General features: G+C 48.9%; 1 protein-coding gene across 2 annotated transcripts; it reads right to left on the bottom strand.

Annotated features, from left to right (window-relative positions):
* Window positions 1-2,036: 2,036 nt before the first annotated feature.
* Window positions 2,037-15,355, bottom strand: KCNE1 (potassium voltage-gated channel subfamily E regulatory subunit 1). 2 transcript variants are annotated; one of them, XR_007513814.1, is made up of 3 exons: window positions 15,310-15,355; window positions 2,682-3,222; window positions 2,037-2,572 (listed from the first exon to the last, which is right to left on the bottom strand). XR_007513814.1 is itself a non-coding variant. In XM_049858051.1 (2 exons), the coding sequence occupies exon 2, from the start codon at window positions 3,152-3,154 to the stop codon at window positions 2,765-2,767; it is 390 nt and encodes a 129-aa protein (XP_049714008.1). In that variant the 5' UTR covers window positions 3,155-3,222; window positions 15,310-15,355; the 3' UTR covers window positions 2,589-2,764. The 2 variants fall into 2 exon arrangements, 1 of the variants encoding a protein (XP_049714008.1); XM_049858051.1 differs by lacking the exon at window positions 2,037-2,572 and having other exon boundaries at window positions 2,589-3,222.
* Window positions 15,356-22,939: the final 7,584 nt, after the last annotated feature.

The raw sequence follows: 22,939 nt of genomic DNA, 5'->3' as shown, positions 1-22,939 counted from the left end.
AGTCAATTCCAACTCATGACAACATCATATGTTACAGGGTAGAACCAAGCTCCGCAACATTTTCTTCACTGTAATCTTTACAGAAGCAGATTGCCAGGCCTTTCTTCCACAGTGCCGCTGGGCAGATTTGAACAAACAACCTTTAGGTTAGTAACAGTGCTTAGCACTTCATGCAACTCAGGGACCTTGTGTTGTCTATAGATCATACATTTTGGGAGGAGAGTCCACAGCTTTCACTAGGTTTTCAAAGTATCTGTGGCTCAGAGAACCACTGATGCCAGGACTATAGGAATACAGAGCCCTGCCCCAGAAACGCCCTAACCAGAAGGCCACTCCCAAACATACAGAGGGACTACCTTTTATTACACGAGATGAGGGCTGGAGCCGGGCTTGGCCAAACGTGTCCTGTTTGAGGACGGACAACAATGCTTATGGATTGCTTTTCATTTAGGTTAAGTGCAGGTTGTTTTTAAATTATGTTTTACTTAAATGTTCAAGATAGATTGACACAGTGGCTGCAACAACGGGCTCAAGCATAGCAACGATTGTGAGGATGGCGCAGGACTGGGCAGTGGTTCGTTCTGTGGTGCACAGGGTTGCCATGAGTCAGAACTGACTGAGGGTACCTAACAAAACAATGAATGTTCAAAGCTCTGAGAACAAGCCAGCAGGCGAGCTTTCAGGACGTTGCAAATGCCACTGAAGCGGCAGCTGGCAGCTGGAAAAGGAGGTGGGCGCTCAGGAGCACACTCTGTGATTCTCTCTGGCAGACGTTTCCTTCTACCTGCCCTGGGCAGCCCCCTGTGGAAACACCTCTACCCCCAACTCCTTTCCATCTCCCCTCTGTCAGGGAAGGTTCCAGGCAATCGTGTGTGCCCCGAGGAAAAGCGGGTCTGTCCCAGGCTGGGGTGAGAGGCCCCACCTCAACAGGCCCTGCCCCCTGGAGTCCAGGTGTTGCCCACAGCTGCGTCCCTCCTGCCGTGACCTGAGCTCCTCCTTCTTGATGTGCAGGCTGAAGGGGAAGTTCTTTCTCCTCCATCTCAGTCCTGTAGGAAGCAAGTCCTTTCTAGGTTGAGACGCGTGAGTGGGAAGTGTATGTGTGTGTGTGCGTGCATGTGTGTATGTGTGTACGTGTGTGTGCGTGCATGTGCCCGTGTGTGCACGTGTACATGTGTATGTGAGTGTGCATCTGTGTGCCTGTATATGCATGTGTGTGCATGTATGTTTGTGTGCATTGTATACGTGTATGTGTGTGTGCGCACCTGTGTGTGTGCATGCGTGTGTGCCTGTATATGCATGCGTGTGCACGTGTGCATGTGTATCTGAGCGTGCATGTGTTTGTGCGCATGTTTGTGTGTGCATATATGTGTGTATGTGTGGGCGTGTGCATGTGTGTCTGCGTGTGCCTGTATGTGCATGTGTGTGTGCACTGCATGTGGGTGTGTGCATATGTGTATGTATGTGCACGTTTGTGAGTGTGCATGTGTATATGTGTGCCTGCATATGCATGTGTGTGTGTGCACGCGTGAAGTGTGGGAGAAGGGGGGAAGAGCAGGAGGCAGGAGGGCAGAAGGAGGCAGAGCCACAGGTAGGGCTGAGGTGACAAAGGCAGAATGGTCTTGTCCTGTAACAAGAGGAGCAGTGTGCTTGTGACAGATGTCACACCTTTAATATCAGTCCTGTAACGTAGGTGTATTACCTGGGGATCTACTTCTGAAAGATCACAGCCACTGAAAACCCTAGGGAGTGCAGTTCCGCTCTGACACACATGGGGTGTCCATGAGTCAGAACCGAGATGACGGCAACTGGCTTGATTTTTGGTATTAGTTAGGATATTGATTCTGTTACTTTAACAGAGACCAAACCATAGCAGCTTAACAAGGTTGAAGAGCCCTGGTGGCTCAGTGGTTAAAGAGTTCAGCTGCTAACCAAAATGTCGGCAGTTCGAATCCACCAGATGCTCCTTGGAAACCCTATGGAGCAGTTCTACTTTGTTCTATTGGGTCACTATGAGTCGGAATCAACTCGATGGCAATGGGTTTGGTTTTATTTTTTAACAAGACTGAAGTTAATTTTTCTCACTTATAAAGCCTGAATAGCAACAATTGTGAGGATGGTACACGACTGGGCAGTGTTTACTTCTGTTGTACATAGGGTCTCTATGAGTTGGAACCAACTAGATGGCACCTAACAACAGCAATAAAGTCTGAGCTAGTGGGTGGTACAGGAAGGTGGGAGAGACCCTGCTTTGGTACATCACCCAGTGACACAGACTCTTATCGCTTTGTCATCTGTGAGGGTGCTGTCCTTTCCCGGGGTCAAAGCTGGACCACCACCTTATTCACGTCCCAGCCACTGGGAAGGGGACAAAGGGAAGTGGAGGGCATGTCCTTTCCTTTTCAAGGGTTACTCGGAAGTTGAACTCATCACTTTTCTACTGGCCAGAACTGGTCACATGATTTCCTAGCTGCAAGGGAGTCTAGGAAACGTAGCTCCTCTTCTCAGAGGCCATGATCTTGGAATTCTGCAAAAATTCACCAAGGAAGGATAGATATTGGACAGCAACTTGAGTCTACAATAGAAGGAAAATGATTTTAGAAAATTAGTGTCATTAGTCCACCCTTCACCTCTTATAATAGCCAAAAAAACCCCAAAAACCAAAACAAACAAAAAAAATGGACCCGTATGATAAAGGCTGAGAGGCATGTGATTAGAAAAATCAGATTGTCAAGTAGGATTTGTCCAGTGTGAGCAGCTGTGGGGCTCAGGAGGAAGGCTTCATCTCAGGAAGGTAGGTATTGGGTTCTTCTACGGTCAGCTGGTTCTCAATGACATAACACGCTTTGTAGCTCTCCAGAATCCGGGCCTGGAAGTACGCCTTGTCCTTCTCCTGCCAGGTGTCTGACTCGATGTACACATTGAAAGGGTCATGGGAGTGCTCCAGCTTCTTGGAGCGGATGTAGCTCAGCATGATGCCCAGAGTGAAGAAGCCGAAGAAGCCGAGCACAATGAGAATGTACAGCGCCTCCAGCTCCCTGTTGTGACCACTGGCAGACCGACGGGCTAGGCTAGACGCGTTGCTGCCCTGTGGAACCACCTCCTGCCACAGCCTGGTCAGAAAGGGCATTACGGCCGTGGTGTTAGACAGGGTCATCCTGGGCGTCAAGGGTTCACTGAGGGACAGTGAACTTTCCAGCCAAACTTTCCACAGAAAAGTGCAACCTGAAATCAAAGAGCACACATTGGCCAATATGCACATTTCTGTGCACACACACACCAAAAAAAACAAAGCAAACCCATTGCCATTGAGTTGATTCCTACTCACGGTGACCTCGTGTGTTACAACACAGAACCGAGCTTCACACGGTTTTCCTGGCTGTAATCTTTACAGAAAGGAGCCCTGGTGCCCAACGATTAAGCACTCAGCTGTTAATGGATAAGGCTGACAGCTCAAACTCACCCAGTGGCTCCTTGGGGGAAAGACCTGGAGATCTTCTCCCCTAAAGACTACATCCTAGGAAACCTTATTGGGGCAGTTCTACTCCGTCACATGTGGTCACTAAGAGTCAAAAATCAACCGGATGGCACCCAACAACAATCTTCATTGGAGCAGATCACCAGGCCTTTCTTCTGCAGTACTATTGGGTGGGTCAAACCTCCAACCTTTTGGTCAGGAGCCAAGAGCAAACTGTTTGTGCCACTCACAGGCCTAGACACACATGCAACCATTTTTTAAAATCTCAGGTGAGAGGCATGAGCTTACACACCGTGTCATCTTTGGTCTGCACACCGCCCTCTCTTGATTGGTCGATTGATACATTGATTCCTTTGATTTCCATTCGCGACTTTCACGGCCACCTCCATAAGGGGACCACAGGATCTCCTTTAGTGTGAGCACTGTGTTGTCTGCGAGTGTCTTAGTTTAGGTAAATGGTATCAGGTTATGTAGCTCACTCTGTCTTTTTCCTTTTTTGCTCACCACTGTGATTTTCATGTGGGAGCCCTGGTGGTGCAGTGGTTAAGTGCTGGACTGCTAACCGAAAGGTCTGTGGTTGGAACCCACCAGCTGCTCCACAGGAGAAGGATGTGCCAGTCTGCTTCTGTAAAGATTTACAGCCTCGGAAACCCTATGGGGCAGTTCTACCCTGACTTACAGGGTCCCTACGAGTCAGAATCGACTTGACGGCAATGATTTGGTGTGGGGTCCACTCTTCTTGCACTGGGTGCTTGCATTCCCTTACTTCTAACTGCTGAGTAGCACCCGTGGCAAGCTCCCACGGTGAGCATCCATGGCGAGCACCCACAGCGAGCACCCACGGTGGGCAACCATGGCAGGCATCCATGGCAGGCACCCACGTCCGTTCTCTGCCCGCTCTCTCAGAGATGGACACTGCTGTGGCCACTAAATCCATAAACAAAGGAGTGACAGACACCCTACCTGTGTCCTTTTACAAGCCTCCCCAAAATCACACATTTCACACAACTAATGCTGTGGCCTACATGGCTGTCCATACATAGGAGGTAATATGTGACGGGTGGTCTATTTTACCCTGGGCATCCCTCTGGGGGCATGCGCGCATGTTTGAATGGGAAACCTATCCTGTTACATGGCAGCGTTTGGCTGACTATTCTGGCGTCATTTCACCCAGAGCCCCTCTAAGGGGCCAAGGAACAGCTTTGCCTCGCTCTGCCTGCTGCCCTCTCTGGAATGGCTCACACAAACCTTGTAGAAAGTGACCATTTCCCCATTACTTTACTGTCACTGGTCCTGGACACCTGGAGTAGGCCTGGGAATTGTAAACTTTGTTCCAGAATTCCGTCAGTGGTTTCCATGAGCTCTAAAAACTACATCTAGACTGCCTTGAGATCACTGATAAGCTCTCTCTCTCTCTCTTTTGGCGAATGCTGGCTTCTACCCTGGGTTCCTGCTGGTAAACAAAAAGCCAAGCTGATGAGGCCACACTCGAACTCAACACAGAAGGGGCCACCTGGGAGGTTATCAGGTTTTAGTAGCTTTATTCATTTCTCAAGACCTTCAAAGTAGTTGAGTATAGCACACCCTTGAGGCACCCTTAGGGGCAGGGTGTGTCCAGAAACATAGTTTGTGGCCAGAAATACTGTGGAAGAGAACTCCTAAGGTATACCAGTGCAGCTCAGATTCTCTCGGTTAGATCGGGGACGGTGGCATCACCTAGCACAACTGTCTACCTCAGAAGACTGGCTCCTACCTGGACTGGACCTAGAACTACTTCTTCACAAAAATGAAAACAGTTGGTATCGCGTCAATTCTGACTCATGGTGACCCCATGTCTTTCAGCGTAGAACTACCCTCCCTAAGGCTTTCATTGCTGTGATCTTTCATAAGCAGACTGCCAGGCCTTTCTTCCAAGGTACCTCTGGTGGGTTCAAACCCTGAACTTTTCAGTTGAGAGCCCAGCACATAACCATTTGTGCCACCCAGGGACTTCACATAGTTGATCTGATTTTGAAACTTGTACCAAATCCAGCATAAGGTGAGGACTCCTAGCACCACTCCCAGGCCCCCTTCCTCTGCCATGAATATTGATGTGCCTCAGAATTCTGTCTTGGGCCTCCTCTTAGTCCACACTCTCCCTGAGTGGTTACATTTGCTCCTGCTGGTTCACCCACATGGCCATGGATTCCAACTCCTGGCTGGCCCAGGCCTTGCCTCTGAGCACTGTGTCTAGTTAACTGCTGTGAGTTCAGCCCATCTACAGAGTTAGGGGAGACAGTGTCCACAGGCTGCTTTCACTTCTGACACCAACTGCAAGTCTGGGGGTTCCCAAACCACCCTCAGATTCAATAGCTCTTTAGAAGCACTCCAGATATAATTCTCTGGATAATTTACCTTGTAGATAGTTCTCTAGAAGGACTCCAGAGGTAATTCTCTGGATAATTTACCTTGTAGATAGTTCTCTAGAAGGACTCCAGAGGTAATTCTCTGGATAATTTACCTTGTAGATCGTTCTCTAGAAGGACTTACAGAACTCTGACAGCTGTTATTCTCACAGTTAAGGTTTATTACAGAGAAAAGATACAGATTAAAATCACCACAGGAAGAAGTGCACAGGGCAGAGTCCAGGAAAGTTCCAGACACCCAGCTTCCATTGTGCCCTCCCCATGGACACAGGACAGCGTTACTTTTCTAGTATCTATGTGACAATACCCATGGAGTATTGCGAACCAGGGATGCTCATTCAAGCCTCAGCATCCAGAGTTTTTATTGGAGCTTCACTGCATGGGCATGGCTGACTGATTTCCCATGTAGCTGATCTCAGTCTGCTGGTCCACCAAAGTCGCACGGTTGGTCTTTCTGACATTGCTAGTCCTCACCCTAAATAATTGTATTAGACTATCCAATGTGACCCCCAGCCAAACAGTCATTCCCATCAGACATAACATTGAAAAGGCTGAGAGATCATCTCCCAGGAGCCAAGGCAAAGGCCTGATTCTTGGTAACCACTTACTCTAATTGGTATTGCTAGTTGCTGTTGAGCCCACTCTGACAAACGGTGACCTTATGTGTTACAGAACAAAACGTCACTCAGGCCTGTGCCACCTTCATGATCGCCAGTAGGTTTGAGTCCATTGTGTCAATCCACCTCATCAAGGGTTTCCTTCGTTTTCAGTGACCCTCTAGTCCTTTTCTAGTGACTGGTCCTTCCTGATGATGCATCCAAAATAAGCAAGTCAAAATCTTGCCATCGCTTCTAAGGAGCATTCTGGTTATACATCTTCTAGACTGATTTGTTTGCTCTTCTGGAAATCCATGGTATATTCAATGCCCTGATTAACAGATGCGAATGAGCTGGCTTCTGAGCCTCAGCTAACTCCCTTTTCTAGAAGGGCAATCATCTTCCCACCCCGAACAACTGTGTTGGAGAGCATGAGTTGGTGGGGGGAGCAGGAAGAGCTCAGACTTCAGAGCTCAGTCCCTGGGTGGCACAGTCAGGTGCTCAACTACTAGCCAGAAGATTGGTGGTTCAAACCCACCCAAAGGCACCTGGGAGGACAGGCCTGGTGATCTGTTTCTGATAGGTCACAGCCTGGACAACTCTGTGGAGCACAATTCTACTCTGCACACATGGGGTCTCCATGAGTGAGAATCAACTCGTTGGAACCGTCATGGATTGAGTGGTGTACCCCCCAAAAATGTGTGTCAACTTGGCTAGGCCATGATTTCCAGTATTGTGTGCTCATCCTCCATTTTGTGATCCGATGTAATTGTCCCGTGTGTTGTAAATCCTAATCTCTGCCTATGGCTAATAAGGCAAGATTACATTACGTTAAAGAGGATTAGGGTGGGACGCAACACCCTTACTCAGGCCACATCCCTGATCTGATGTAAGGGGAGTTACCTGGGGTGTGGCCTGCATCACCTTTTATCTTACAAGACACAAAAGGAGAGAGAAGGGAGCCGAGAGATAGGGACTTCTTGCCACCAAGAAAGAAGAGCTGGGATGCAGTGTGTCCTTTGGACCTGGGGTCCCTGTGCTGAGAAGCTCCTAGACCAGGGGAAGATTGATGACAAGGATTCCAGAGCTGACAGAGAGAGAGAGAGCCTTCCTATGGAGCTGGTGCCCTGAATTCTAACCTCCTAGACTGTGAGAGCAGAAATGTGTTTGTTAAAGCCGTCCACTTGTAGTACTTCCGTTACAGCAGCACTAGATAACTAAGACAGAGGCTAACAGTGACAACCCAAGGTTTGGATTCTGGCCCTGTGACCTCGGACAGGTTCCCTGTCCTGCTGAGTCACAACTTTTCCCTTCTGTAAAATGGGGAAAAATATCACCAACATTTGCGGGCTGTTGAGCCAGGCACACGGCACCTGGCACACCATGTGATACTTGCTGGTCCTGAGTTTGCAGGGTTTTCCACCTCATTAACAAATTGCAGGATGAGGATTTGGGGGCTTTGGGGTTTGAGTTTTGGCTCCTCCGCTGCTGCACCTTGGCTCCCTTCTTCACCTTGTGGAGAAACCAGTCATGAATAAGAAGCCAAGGTTGTGGCTTTTCCTGACTTCTTGGCCTTTCTTTGGCCCCGTGCACAGAGATGGTTAGGGGTTAAGCTGCACGCACTCATCAGAGACCCCCTGTTTTTAGTATACTGATTCTTATACAAAAATGGCATTTAACCCTGTTCTATTTTTGTGTAGAGGCAGGTGTGGTTCAGTGGTAGAATTTTCACCTTCCATGCAGGAGACCTGGGTTCAATTCCCAGCCAGTGCATCGCATGTAGCCACCACCTGTCTGTCAGTGGAGGCTTGCATGTTGCTATGATGCTGAACAGGTTTCATCAGAGCTTTCAGGCTGAGAGAAGCTAGGAAGAAAGGCCTGGCAATCTACTTCTGAAAATCAGCCATTGAAAGCCCTATGGAACACAAGGTCCAATCCAGACCAAGCGGCATTTCATTCTGTTGTGCATGGGGTCGCCATGAGTTGGGGGCCCACTCCACAGCTGTTAACAACCACAACCTCATTCTAAGGGGGCGGGGTAGGCAGGAGTCATGTGAGAAGAGCTCAGAACACAATGTTCAATGCCTTGGCAAAAAATGACTCTAAACCATTATGATGGTCAGAATGCATACAATCCTGCCCCAGGAAACAAGCCTGGAGCTAATAACATAATCTTACTTTCAAAACCCAGAGCAGCCAGAGGCAGCAAACGGTCCTGCTAACCAAACACTATTAGAGTTCTTTCAGCTTCATGACCACGTGAGGCTAAGATTACGGCAGCAATCTCCAAATGTTAATTGGTTTACAACTGATAATGTTGTAGAGCAGATTAATTTAAGAGTAACTTCTGTAATTAATTCATACTACTGGGTCGATCTGTTACTTAAAACCAGGTGGAGCTCTGGGGGAGCATGGAGACTTGTCTACGGCCAGAGGAAGCATCCAGAAACATCTGCTTTGAAAACCTCCTGGGTCCCGACTATCCTCAGCCTTGCCCTAAAGCAGCGGGTGCTCACGTTTCAGCTTGCTTCAGAATCACCTGGTTAAAATGCAGGCCGCCGGGCCCCACCCCCATGGTTTCCAAACCAGTAGATCTGGGGTGGGGCCTAAGAATGTGCATTTCTAACAAGCTCCCCAGTGATGCTGATGCTACTGTTGTGGGGGCCGCACTGGGTGCCCCATTGGTCTCAGCTGGGAGGCTTTAAAAAAATACTGACGCCTGCATCCCACCTTGAGATTTTGATGTAGGTGGTCTGGATGGCTGCCTGACATTGGAATTCTTTCTTTTTCTTTTGTATCCAAAAAAAAAAAAAATTTTTTTTTTTTAATTTGCTGTCGAATATACACAGCTGAACATACACAAATTCAGCAATTTCTACATGTTCAATTCAATGACATTGACTACATTCTTCAAGTTGTGCAGTCGTTCTCACCCTCCTTTTCTGAGTTGTTCCTCCCCCATTCACATAAACTCCCTGCCCCTGAGGTTCCTATCTAATCTTTTGAATTGCCGTTGTCACTTTGATCCCATATAGATAGTTATTTAAAAGAGCACAGGTATAAAGGTTATCTCAGGGTTTTTTTGTTTTTTTTTTTTTCAGGACAAGAGTTACATTGGGGGTGGGATGGGAAGGGTCGGAATTCCTAAAGCTTCCCAGGTGAGCCTGATCTGCAGCTAAGATTGAGAACCACTGGGCTACTGTGTGTGACCACAGGAAATGGGCTCATCGGTCTTTTGGGCTGCACAGCCCCTGGCGGATTCTGTAAGAACAGAAACAGGATTTCACACATAATTTTCAAATCCGTTTGCTTTCCAAATTTTCTTTTTTGGTCCTGCCTGTCCCTGATGTAACCTGAAGACAGACTCTCAAGCCTTCGCTGTCACTTCAGTTAAGACATGAGTTAAGTCATGTCTTAACTCATGCTAGTGCCTTAAATTACGATTAGCCGGTCAGAGCCAGACCAGAAAAGTCAATTAATTTACTGCTTTTCAAATAACAACTCTCGGTATTCTTAAAGAAAAACCTTTCTCCTGCCTACATTTAATTCATTGTATTGCTTAGTTAAATGCTCTCTGTACCCCCAAGGACTGTGTGCTGGGGCATTGGGGTACTCTTGTGTAATGGGTTTGACAATGTCCTCTTAACTGTCAGCATGGTGTAAATGGCATAGAACCCCAACCTGCATGTCCTTTGGGGGCGTATGTCAGTTTAAAAAGATTCTCTGTGTTCACTAATGCCGAGGCACCCACGTGCCCAGGGACCCCTGGGTTTAGGCTGTGGGGCTCAAATGGATCCAATAATCTTTTAATTTACAGACACTTGGGCTCCATGGGGGGCCGGTGACATGGCCACAGTCATAGCTCCTATCAACAATACATCTAAATCTTAGTCTTTTAGCTACTGACTCACACTCTATCAGGATAGAAAAGGGAGTTCCCGTGACCTTGTAGAAAGAAGACATTCTTTAGCACAAAGGAACTGGTCACTTTTATCAGGTAAAATCTGCTCTACCCAAATGGGGACTGGCTCAGTCACCACGAGTCAGAACTGACTCAGCGGCAACTGGTGGGAGTCCCTGGGTGATGCAAACTTGCTCAGCTGCTGGCCAAAAGGCTGGAGGTTTGAGTCCACCCAGAGGCATCTTGGAATAAAGTCCTGGCAATCTATTGCCACACCACCAGCCACTGACAACCCTAAGGAGCACATTTCTACTCTGACACACACGGGGTTGCCACGAGTCAGAATCAACTAGACAGCAACTGTTTTCTTCTTACCTAATGCTCCATCAGAGGCCCCCACCCCAGAGCACACCTTTTGGTAGCTTGCACAGTGAGTAAGGGGCTGGGAAGAGCTCAGAACGCAATGTTCAAGGCCTTTGCAAAACATGATTCTAAACCATTCTGAAGGTCAGAATGCATACAACGCATACAGTGAGTAAGGGGCTGGGAAAAAGGCAGCAGCAGGAACCAGGGATGGCCAGTCCAAACCAAACCAATGTGATGCTCGGCCTGTGCTGAGCATTCTCCAACTGTGGCCCAGAAAAAGGGGGGGCGGGGGAGGGATCTAGGACTTTCTGCTTCTGCCTGGATTTGGGATTCCTCATAAGCTGTGGACCTCATCCCCCATCAAGGTTAGTGTCCTGTTTTCTAAGCAGCTCAGAGTTGCCACTCTTTTGGAAACTACTCAGGCCTGGAGCTCAGCGGCCGAGCTGAACAGCTGTAAATGGAGGCCGGTTGGGCCCCACCATGTGTGGTCCTAGCAGACCCAGCCTGCACCCAGAGAAGAGAGCAGGGGTTGACATGAGGCTGTTCTGGCAGCCCCTCAAACCCCCCTCTGCATGTCTCCCACATACTCCAGCTGCGTGGCCTATCAGCACTGATAACGGCCTGGAAGCTTTCCGAACAAAAGACTTCCCAGCACTGGTTCCCTTTGTTCTTTCTGAAGCATTTACCTACTGGGCAAGGCCTCTGCGGCCCAAGCTTCCTGTGAGAGGTATAGATTGGGGGGATGGGCAGGACCGGGAAAACGTCAGGCTCAGAGCCCGGGGATCTGAGCTCTGCCCCGACTCAGTCCTGGATAAGCCACACAGCTTCCCGACAGACAGCCTTGGCTTACTCATCTTCCTAAGGGGAGTGACATTCCAATCCTTATTGACAACGTCCCTTAAGCATGGCCTTGAGAAAAGAGCCAGTCCCAAAAGCAGCATTTGGCCTCATGGGTTTTAGGAAGCCAAATGGTGGGTAAAAACAATTATGGATCAGTCTAGCGCTATTGACTATGACACGGCTATCTACGGAAAACGGCGCCTATGGCAATTCGTTTTAATTTTCCGAAGGAATGCTCACAGCTGGTGATGGAAATGTTGAGGGCCAAAAGAAACTGCTCGTTGGCGCCCTCCCCCACCCCCTTGGGCGGCGCCCAGGGCACGCACCCTCCCTGCCATTCCCCAGAGAGCCCCATTAAATGATGATCTTATCGAGTCAGGAATTCCGAGAGCCAATTTTCCTTGGAAGAAATCATGGATTGTTTTTATCTTTATTGCATCCACTAGCAAAACCAGGTGCGCTTAACCCAAATTCACGGCAGCCCCGTGAGTGTCACAGCAGAACTGTGCTCCACAGGGTTTTCAATGGCTGATTTTTCAGAAGCAGATCGCCAGGCCTTTCTTCTAAAACCCCCCAGGGTGGACTCAAACCACCAGCCTTTTGGTTAGCAGCTGAGCACGTTAACCTTTTGCACCATCCGGGGACTTCTTTACTGCAACACTAAGTTCAATTTCTGAAAACAGATTTATTTACCTCATAGAAGAAACGAGGTCAACTGAGGCCGCCAGACCCCTGCGGGCAGGCAGCTGCTGTGTCTTTGTCTTCCAACCCTCCCCTCTCCCGGGAGGCAGGGGGTCCCTAAGGGAACCAGGTTTCTAGAGGAATCAGAATGTAGCCTGGATGGGGCACCGACCCTCTAAGAACTGAGCAGGCTTTCCTGCTTTCTCTTGCTGGACTTGGGGGGTATGGTCCTTGGGTCTGGTCTTATTACCAGAAGCTTCCAACACCTCTGTGAGTGGTAGGGCGGGAGTTTCGGGGTGTGAAGTTTGGATATCACAGCACACTGCACCTTCAGGGAGTTGGGCCAGTGAGCCGGTGAGAGGGACTCCGTCAGACTCCATGGGCTTGAGGGGGAGCAATACTGTGGAGAGCAGCTGGCAGCAGGATACCCAGAGACTTTGGGCAGGTGGCTGAAGTCACATACAAAGAGGGCAAAAAGGAATCTTACCCTCAGCAAATCAAATCGGCTCAGGGGCCTCAGTTTCCTTATCTGAAAACTGGGAATAAAGGCATCTGCCTTGACTGTACCACAGGGTTTGTGAGGCAAGAATCTGCCCACCACTTTCTCACCTCTTAACTTGCTTTTGACACAGTGGCTCAACAATGGGCTCAAGCATAACAATGATTGTGAGGATGGCGCAGGCCCGGGCAGTGTTTCGTTCTGTCGTACACCGGGTCGCTATGAGTCGGAACCGACTCAGCACCTAACAACAACAACAACAACCTTGTTTTTATCATTCTCTCCGTAGAGGAGGCATGTCCACTATGTCTGCTTCTCAAAATTCTACTGGTGTTTCCAAAGCCTTCTGTATGCCAAGCTGTGCCTGGAGCCTTTTCTGTCCCCTCCGCCTTCTCTGGTCCTCTCTTCTGTCCCTTCCAGAGCCTGGGTTATACCTCTCCCACAGCACTGATCTCATTCTGACTTGTGGTTTGTAGACCTGTCTGGGCATTTCCTCCCAAAAGTGTCTGAAGGTCAGAGACCATCTCGCTCGCCCTAGTCCTCCTTCCAGCACTCAGCACAATCAGCAAGGTTTGTTGAATTGAATGGGAACACGAAGTATTAGGCTCAATACAAGGATGCGAATGAGAGAGTAATCGACAGTCTGACCCACTGAGAAATAAACTGTTGCAATGTAGTGTGTTTAGACTCTAAACTTTATATTATTAACACAGCTACTATGTGTCTGCAGCCCACCTTGTCCCAGAAAAGATTTAAGGCAGTCTGGAATTGTCAGTAGGATATCCCCCTCTCCCCACTCCTGGTAACCTTCATATTGCTTTCCTTTTCCTTTTCCCCATAGTACTTATCACCTGCTAATATACTATCCTTTTCTTATTTATTATGTTTATTGTTTTATCTTTTCCCCAAAAATGTAAGCTTCTCAAGGGCCAGGATCTTTGTGTATGTTGTTCCTTGTTGTATCCCAAGCAAGTAGAACAGTAACTGGCACACAACAACAATCTTTATGGAAGCAGATCGCCAGGTCTTTCTTCTGTGGCACTACTAGGTAGGTTCAAACTAAGAACCTTTAGGTTAGCAGTTAAGTATAGGCCGTTTGTGCTACACAGGAACCTTGTCTGGCATACAATAGGAGCTCAGTAAATACTTACCAAATGCATGCCTGCATGAATACGTGTTTCACTCAACTACCAGGACGCCCTGGACCATGCTGGGACCATCTCACCAGCTCTGCCTTCACAGAGACCCTCTGATGTCTTCAAGAAACCAAAACCAAACCCACTGCTCCATAGGGTTTTCTTGGTTGTCATCTTTATGGAAGCAGACAGCCAGGCTTTTCTTCCATGGCACCACTGGGTGGGTTCAAACTGCCACTCTTGCTTAGCAGACAAGTGCAAGCCATTTGTGCCACCCAGGGACCTGATGTCTTCGAAGTGTACTTCATTTACAAAACAGTCCACTTTCCAATAACGTGCCCAAAGCAAGACACATCTGAATATTCTTAAGGTTATTTCCTCTTAGCTCACTTGATCAGTAGCATGGGACAGACCAGAGAAAGCAGGAGGCTTTGCCATCATTAGCAATCCAGAGACAGGAGTCTTGCAAGTTGCTCATCATACATGAGTTAAAGCAACTACATGGATACAGTAAAAAAGCAAGTCTCCCTGTGGCCACCATGCTGTCCCTGGGTGGTGCAAACAGTTAATGTGCTCAGCCACTAACCGAAAGGTTGATGGTTCAAGTCCACCCAGAGGCACCTTAGAAGAAAGGCCTGGTGATCTACTTCTGGGGAGAAAAAATCATCCTCCACGAAACCCTGTGGAGCACAGTTCTGTTCTGACAACATGAGGTTGCATGAGTTGGAGCTGGCCAGTGTGGCTGTAAGCGCAGCTGTAGTTTACTGACAAGGTTCCTCTGCAACCCAGCTCAGGTGTGGACCGCATGTACTGGCAATTCACAGACAGCGGGGCAATGTAACAGCTAACGAACTTGGCACATACCATGGCTGCTACTTGGTCAGCTTCTAAGTGTTCCACATTCTCCCAGGACCACAGTTGCTATGAGAAACCAATAAACATCTCACTGTCCCATCCCCTTTCCCTGGCAGATGCCAAAGCCCAAGGACCTTCCTGGTGGAAAAAAAAAAAAAAAAAGGATCTCTTTGAGCAGGATGTGTATTCAGGTGTTGTCTGCTGAGGTCTTGACAAAGTGTGGGCTGGGACCCTGGCTGGCTTTAATCTCCTCGTTATGCTTCTAGGCATTTTCCAAGTTTTCTGTAAGAATGTATTAAGTAACTCATCCTGGGGAATGTTTTGTTGTGATGTGGTGGTCAGATGTCTTTCCAGGCCTGAGGTTTGTAAGTGAAGATGAGCAGATGCAAAGGATGGGTGAAGTGGCCCCGTTTCCCGCCTCCCACTGCAGGGGTCGTGGCGCTGCCCGCCTGGGGGGCGCCAGCTCTGGGCGAGCCCGTTGCGTTTCCTGATACTGAGACCCGGACCCCAGACGCCCCTTCAGAGGCTCCGGCTAGGCAGGAGGCTTTGACTTACCGAGGTCTGGGGCGCCGAAAGCCGGGCGTGGAGCTCAATGGGAGCGCGCGGAGAGACTGTCGCCAAGGACAGAGCCGGGGAGGCGGCGCCGTGCGCGGGGGTGTGCGCCGCCCCGACCTGCTCCGCCCCGACCGCGCCGCCCCAACCCGGCCCCCCCGCCTCGAGGGGCCCCCGAGCCTGCGCCCGTGTCGCCGCCGGCCAACACCGCCCCGCGCGGGGAAACGCTTCGAATTGCACCGAGTTTGCTCAGGGTCACCAGAACTAGTCCGCATTGGACTGGACAGACAGAAGGGCAGACAGACCGACGTATGGATCACAGAAGACTCCTGTGAGAGTGTGGGGTTGGCAGGAAAGAAGCCGCTGAGGCCAAGAAAAAGGCCGTCTGGGGGGTTCCTCCCTGGACAAACACCCCTTCAAACATCTCTAAACAAGACTGCTCAAATAAGACGACAACCAGTTGCCCTGGAGTCCATTCTGACTCGTGATGATCCCATGTGTGCAGAGTAGATCTGTGCTCCACGGGGTTTTCAATGGCTGTGACCTTTTGGAAGCAGATCGCCAGGTCTTTCTTCTGAGGCCCCTCTCCGCCAACCTTTCTGGTAGTAGCTAAGCGCTTAACGGTTAGCGCCAGGCTGCGGACCCGGCTGCTTTTAGCTGCATCCCACATGGCGGCTTGGCCACGTAGCAGCCACTCGGTAGACACTGATTCAGCACCAATTTAGTGTAAGGCACAGGCCCTGAGCCGGGATGCAGCGGTGGGTAGCGGGTGGGTTCCTGCACCTGAGTCAGTCCCTGGTGTCATCCAAGCCAGCACCCACATCCGAGCCTCTGGCTGGGTGCACACCCCCCTGTCCTGCGGGTCCTTCCACTAGGGGCAAACCATGCTATGGCCCCAGTGACTCTGGCAAATTTCACAGTAGTTGCACACCAGATTGGTAGGCAAGTGTGAGAAGGGGTCGTCCCCAAATTACAGTCCCAGGACAGCGCTGGGAACCAACACCCAGGCTCGTAGCCTGCAGCAGGTAGTGGAGAAGGAAGGTTCAAAGAGAGCTAGGAGAACCTTTCAAGGTCCCCGCCCAGTGGTCTTCCTCAGCTGGTCACTTCTCCCCGGGCCTAGGGGTCGTCGTGGGGTGGAGGGAAAGTGGAGGCTCTAGAGGGGTGGGCACAGGCGTGGCATTCTAGAACTCCACCCTGGCAAGGCTGAGGCGGGGTTGCTGTGGACCACTGTGCAAGTGTGAACCCACACAATCGCTTCGGAACGCCCTAAAATGTCCACAGCTTTGCCGTGTAATTGTGCTTTGTGAAATTTATTCTGTGGAGAAGATCTGGACCAGAGGAAACCTTCATGCGTATAAATATTCTTTGTAGTTTTACCCGTAATAACGAGAACCCGAACATCTAAAAATAAGAAAATGATTAATTAAATCATGGTACTTATGAAAGAATATTCTTCTTCATAATCCAGAAAACCAAACCGGCTGCCGCGGAGCCGACCAGCCCTACGTGTGGCAGAGTAGAACTGCTCCATAAGGTTTTCACAGCTGTGACCTTTCGGAAGCAAATTGCTTCTAAGGGTCCTTTGGATAGGTTTGAACTGCCAACCTTTTGGTTGATTCAGTGCTTAACCTCTTGCGGCACCCAGAGACCCTTACATGTAGCTGTTTGTATAATGTTTATCGTGTCACAACAGGGGAATGGATTTTGTCACAACATGGAAGTCAATCCCCAGAGTATAGTGTTACCTTTAGAATGTGTGGCCCTAAAGCATATAGACCGGATGCTATGTGTTATTCTAAGTCTCAAGGGAGGAAGTGTGCAGCCATGTTGTTTCTGTCTGTTAGTGGTGGCTTATGTGGGGTTTATTTTCTTCTTTATGCCACTTCGTGTTTTCCTGTTTTAATTAACTCTGTAAACTTTAATATTTAGGAAAAATTACATCAACTGCATTTTTAAGTTCCCTGGATTCTCTCCCTTCAAGGCCTTTCTTCTTAGCCTGTCTCAGTCTGGAGGCTCACCTGAAACCTGTCCTCCTGGCTCTTCTTACTTGGTGGTGCTGAGATACTCCCTTCCCACCTCTGGCTCATTTTAAGCCTAGTGGGATGGCAAAACCGACCAAGCCCCTCGTTAGAGTCCTATACACCTTATTTGCATGGTCCCATCCTCGCAAAGGCACCATACACCTTATATTCATTATTAGCAAGCTGTCCAATCCCCTTGGTGGGCCACAAGCACGTCATTTGCATCGTCCCACCCAATCATTTGGTGGGAGTTACAAGACCAAGGCAAGAAGGCTGGATAAAAGCAATTCATTGCAATGAAGTCACCGTGAGTCAGAGCTGACTCACAGCAGCTAACAGCAACTCTTTCTCTCTCACTGACTCCTCAATGTTTTCCCTTCCTTTTAATTCCTTTACCGAGGCCTGCCACTTGGGGAGGGTGGGCATGCAAATACCGCCCCTTGCTCTGCTCTGTGGGTTTACCTGCATCTTCAGTGAGCTCCCACCCCGGTGCAGGTGACATCCAAAGCCACAGCTCCAGCCACTTCTCATTTTTCCTTAGGAAAATCTCAACTCGCAATTTGGATGTCCTGCTTATGTGCCTAACACTGCTCACACACTACGGAAGAAAGTGTCAGTCCATCATAAGAAGTGACCCGTCTTTGGTGTAACCCACCCAGGATGCATATATGGAGTCTGGGATCAAGTAGACAGTTCTTAACTCTTCCCTCGGCGGCTGTTAAGCTGGTGCCCAGATCCCCCTGCATTGGCCTAGAGGCATCCCCTGGAGCTCGGCCCCTCCCCTCTTGCTTTTGACTCCTCTACCCATGGCCTCTGGGGGCCAGTGGTGGCTCAGTGGTAGATTCTTGCCTTCATGCAGGAGACCCAGGTTTACTTCCCAGCCAATGCACTTCATGTGCAGACACCATGTGTGTCAGAGGAAGCTTGCATGTTGCTATGATGCTGAACAGGTTTCAGCAGAACTTCCAGAGTGAGAGGGACTAGGAAGGAAGGCCTGGTGATCTACTTTCAAAAATCAGTCAGTGAAACCCTGTGGATCACAAGGGTCCGATCCATAACCAGCCAGGGAGGTGGCACAGGACCAGGCAGCATTTCCTTCCATCGTACGTGGGGTCTCACCTGAACGGCACTAAGGACAACTGATGGCTTCTACCATCCACATTGGCACCTCTCACTGCCTGGGGCTCTGGACCTTCAGTGAGAGACACTTGGGGGGTAAATGGCCCTTCTTCGTAGAAGTAGAGCATAACTTTGGTGCAGGTGTATGCTACAATTAAAATGCTTCTTCCCCACAAGAAGGAAAAAGGGGATGAAGGTGTTTGAGGGCCTCAGCCTGTCCCCCTGGTGATAGGTAATGAGGTGCAGAAGGATGGAAGAGAGCCCGACCCTGACACATGGGGCATCGCCCCACGTGGAAGGCTCCAAACACCCATGTCTTCTCTGACGGTCATTTCTCTTTGGTACTCTCAAGCCTCTTCTGTCCCCCCTTCCTTGGCCTGCACTGCCCTGTCTGATTCACTTGGTTACAGAGGCCTGCCTCAGTTACCTCCCAGGACTCCTCTTTGGCTGGGAATCCTGCATACAAGAGCATTCTTCCCCCATACACTGTGATCCCCCTAAGATGCCTAGAGCATTGCTCTTTACAGTGAATGGGTTTCCCTTATATTTGGCCTTTCTGGCCTTCAGTTTATAATTCTGCGAAAAATGATTGGTTGGGCCGCAGCCTACCCTGTGATTGTCTATTTTAAGTACCTTGCAGGGATTAGTCAGTTTACTATGCAAATAGGGTGCATAAAACCACCCAATAGGATTAAGTGACCTTGTGGAGACTGGTTGTTTTGCGGCCTGCCTGGGAGGGCCATGCCTTGAAATTGATAAGGGACTTGCTTATATAAGCAGCCAGCCCCATAGAGGTTTAGAGAGATGCAATGGGAGAAAGAAAGAACCTCCTAAAGGATGTGTAATACGGATCAAGAGCTGAAACACTGAAGATGGTGCAAAACGGTGTGAGTACGAGCAGTGGGAACCATAGAGCTGGCAGGCAGCTGCAGTGGTGCTTGCTAGACCACCGAGATAGAGTGCTGAGTGTCTTTGGGCAGGAGACTTGCTGGCAGGCAGGATCCTCCGTGCACTTGGTAGAGCCAAAAAAGAGCCATAACCCTTTCCAGAGCAGGGGAGAGGCCCAGGAAGCCCCAGCAGTAGAGGCCTGGGAAGCCCCAGTGCCAGAGGCCTGGGAGGGCCCAGTGGCAGAGGCAAGGCCCAGTGGCAGAGAGAAGGGCCTGCCTGTGGGCACAGCCAAGAAGAATCCAAGAGCTGTCTTGTTTGGAAGCTTCCCTGATTGATGAGCTGTATCCTGTCTCCTGCGTTGTGTCCTGTTCCTTCCAAGTTGATCCTGATCCTGAGTTGTCGCCTGCTGCTTCCCTAATAAACCTTATAACCATCAGTATGGTCTGTGAGTTCCGTGTGGCCATTGCAATGAATTATCAAACCCAGTAGAGAAGTAGAGAGTGCTGTGGGAAGGAAGGAAGGCTGGTGTCAGAAACGGTGAAAAAGTTGGGCCTCCACCTCATAGAAACCAGCTTCCTCCTAATCCCTGTGGTTCTCATCCCTCCTCCTGAATGTAGGCAAGCCCTGATGCTGCATTATACTCTCGTTCCAAAAATAAACCTCCTACAACCTGCTGGGACCTTTCTAGCACCCCAACATTATTTCCCACCACTCAGCCCCTCAGAGCTTCCGACCCCGCAGAGCCCGGCTCTCCCTCATCCAGACCCCTTTTATGGCCTTCACCCTCTGTGTCCAGCTTTACAACCACAGGCTGAGGACCCTCCAACTTGGGCCCAAAACTTGCAAATCCCAGCTGTTCAACCAAGGTCTAAAACAGAGAGCTGCGGGCCAGTTCTGATCCTCCGTTTGCTTCTTTTAATTTTGAATTAGATTCTAAGATTTAAAAATTGAGAGCTGTCATTCAAACATCTGGATTTCTGTTGCTCTTGCAAACCTCAGGAGATCTGGAAACTTGATGCTGTATCTGGCAGAGTAAAAGCCTAGCAGGAGCTGATACAATCGTCCACATTACAGGACAGCAGGTTTTCTAGTTTACCACAGGCCCCACGGCTCCGCTTGCTCCGTAACAAAGACACTTCACTGTTGTGGTTGTTGGTTGCCATCAAGTCGGCTCTGACTCAAGGCGATCTTAGGTATAAACAGAACAAAATGTCACCCAGTCCTGCACCATCTTCTTGGTCATTTGTGTGTTTGAGTCCATTGTTGTGACTGTTGTGCTAATCCATGTCATTAAAAATTTTCCTCCTTTTTGATGACCCTACACTTTACCAACCATGATGTCCTTTTCTAGAGACTGGTTTTTCCTGACAACATGTCCAAAGCAAGCAAGCCAAAGTCTAACCACACTTGCTTCTAAGGAGCATTCTGGTTGTATTTCTTCTGACACTGATTTATTCATTCTTCTGGCAGTCCATGTTATATTCACTATTCTTTGCCAACACCCGGGTCGAATGCATCAATTCTTTTTTCCTTTTTCGTTGTCCAGGACACTTACTAGGTTCTACTTATCGAGTGTCCTGTCGAGTTCTCTCTTGTCACTCTTGTTTTGGGTCCTTCCCTTTCAGGACCTACTTTTTGCAAGCCCCTTTACCTGGCTGCTCCTTCTTTTTGTACACCTGAGAACTCCTTAACTGGTTGACTTGTTTCGTACTTGCTAATTTGTTGCATTGCCAGTACTTTTTGGCTGTATCTGTTGTGTACATTCCATTCATTTTGTTTGTTTGAGAAGTGTTTCTTAACATTTCCAGATTCTTCTTGGGTATTGAGAAAATCTATAGGATCCCTTCCCCCCATAAAATGCACGCATGAGTAACACTTTACCTACAATTTGGGAGATTTACGGACCCCTGATGCTTGGTCACCTGTGGCTGCCAAGTTATGAACTGTGATTTAGGGTAGGGACTGTCTTTGCCGTTAGACATACTCAACTCCTTTGCACCAATTCCCCAGTCTCTACTTTGTACTGTGCTCAACAAGCACGCTGAATGTCACCCGACTGGTGAACTTGAGATCGTCCCTTAAAACAGTCGTTTAAGCTGCTTCTGCCCAGGTCTTGGACCACCTGGTTGGCGCAAATGGTTAAGTGCTTGGTGACTAACCTAAAGATTGGAGGTTCAATTCCACCCAAAGGTACCTTGGAAGAAAGACCGGATGATCTACTTCTGAAAGGTCATGGCCGTTGAAAACCCCATGGAGCACAGCTCTATTCTGAAACACATGGGGTCGCCATGAGTTGGAATCAACTCAGTGGCAACTGGTTTCGTTTTTTGGCCCCAGGTCTTGAGGGGGAGCTTTTGCACTAATTCACGGGGCCCTTCAGTCACTCAGGAAGACGACGCAGCTGGTCGGAGACCCATGAGTTCAGGCATCACAGCTTCCCTTGCATTTGGCAAATCCCCACAACCTTCACATTGTTATGAAAGCAGCACAGATCCAATTAAGAAAGCTCTTCCAGAAGAAATAACAGCTTTTTACCCCCCACCCCTCCTCCGCCCCTTTTATGTCCCAGTCAGAATACTGCTGTATCGATAGAAACACAGATAAGTTCGTTATAGCCTGGAGTGTTATTCATGGGTAGGAAAGAGCAGTAATACACACACCACACACCATGTTTGACACGTGAGCACAAACTCTCCCTTTATGTTTGTTTTTTTTTCTAATGCAATTTTACACAAACATATGTATAATCCTTTTACACACTGTGGATTTAAAATTGCAAAGGTAACAATATGCTGGGTGTTTAACCAAGCCAAAGAACAAGGAGACACGGGAATGAGATTAGCATCTCCTTGGCTCCTGGCATGTCTGACATTATTTCGGTATACTCCCAAAGTCCTGATAACACAGAAGGACTGTTGTCGCCAGAGTCCCTGAAATGGAAGGACATTGCAAAACAACCCTGATTTAAAGCCAGCGGAGGCTGCTGCTCTCTGGGAAAGGGCATGAAGGTCACACTTTAGAAACGGGACCTTCCACAGCCATTATCACACTTTCTGTGTTATTTCAACCAGGGCTGAGTTGTGCCCGAGGTCCACCCTTGGCAGTTTGGATTGAGGGGAAAGCTTTGCTTGTTGGTGTGGGCGCTCCACAGAGATAGAATGAATAAATTAGACGTAGTGTCTGGCGCAACTGAGGGAAAACATATTCAAAGGAAATCTTTTAGAAAAGCAGATTTCCAAAATACTCTCAGTGGAAAATTTGTAAACAGTGAAAAGATTTCAGTGACAACCTTGATCTTCAGAATGAGCCCTTATTCTAACCAATGTCTTAATCTGAACTCAGATCCCCTTTCTTTAAAAATTTTCTCAGTAAAGGCATCTTCTCCCTGATGCCTACTCAGTTCAACTCAGTATTCACAGAGCTCCTATGACAGGTGTAGGACACTTAATTGTGCTCAAGTGGAACCTGTACATAGGTCAAGAGGCAGTTCTTGGAACAGAACAAGAGGATACTGCTGGTTCTGAATTGGAAAAGGTATGCAGGAGGGTTGTATCCCAACACCTTACTTATTCAACCTGTATGCTGAACGAAGAATCCGAGAAGCC

This window comes from Elephas maximus, chromosome 18 (genome assembly GCF_024166365.1).
Source record: "Elephas maximus indicus isolate mEleMax1 chromosome 18, mEleMax1 primary haplotype, whole genome shotgun sequence".
Taxonomy (NCBI): domain Eukaryota; kingdom Metazoa; phylum Chordata; class Mammalia; order Proboscidea; family Elephantidae; genus Elephas; species Elephas maximus.
Note: the sequence above shows the minus strand (reverse complement) of the source record. Positions and strands in the feature narration are given on the sequence as shown.

What these genes read in the sequence shown, in the direction of transcription:
- KCNE1 (XM_049858051.1), bottom strand. Translation starts at nt 3,154, where the DNA reads ATGACCCTGTCTAACACCACGGCCGTAATGCCCTTTCTGACCAGGCTG.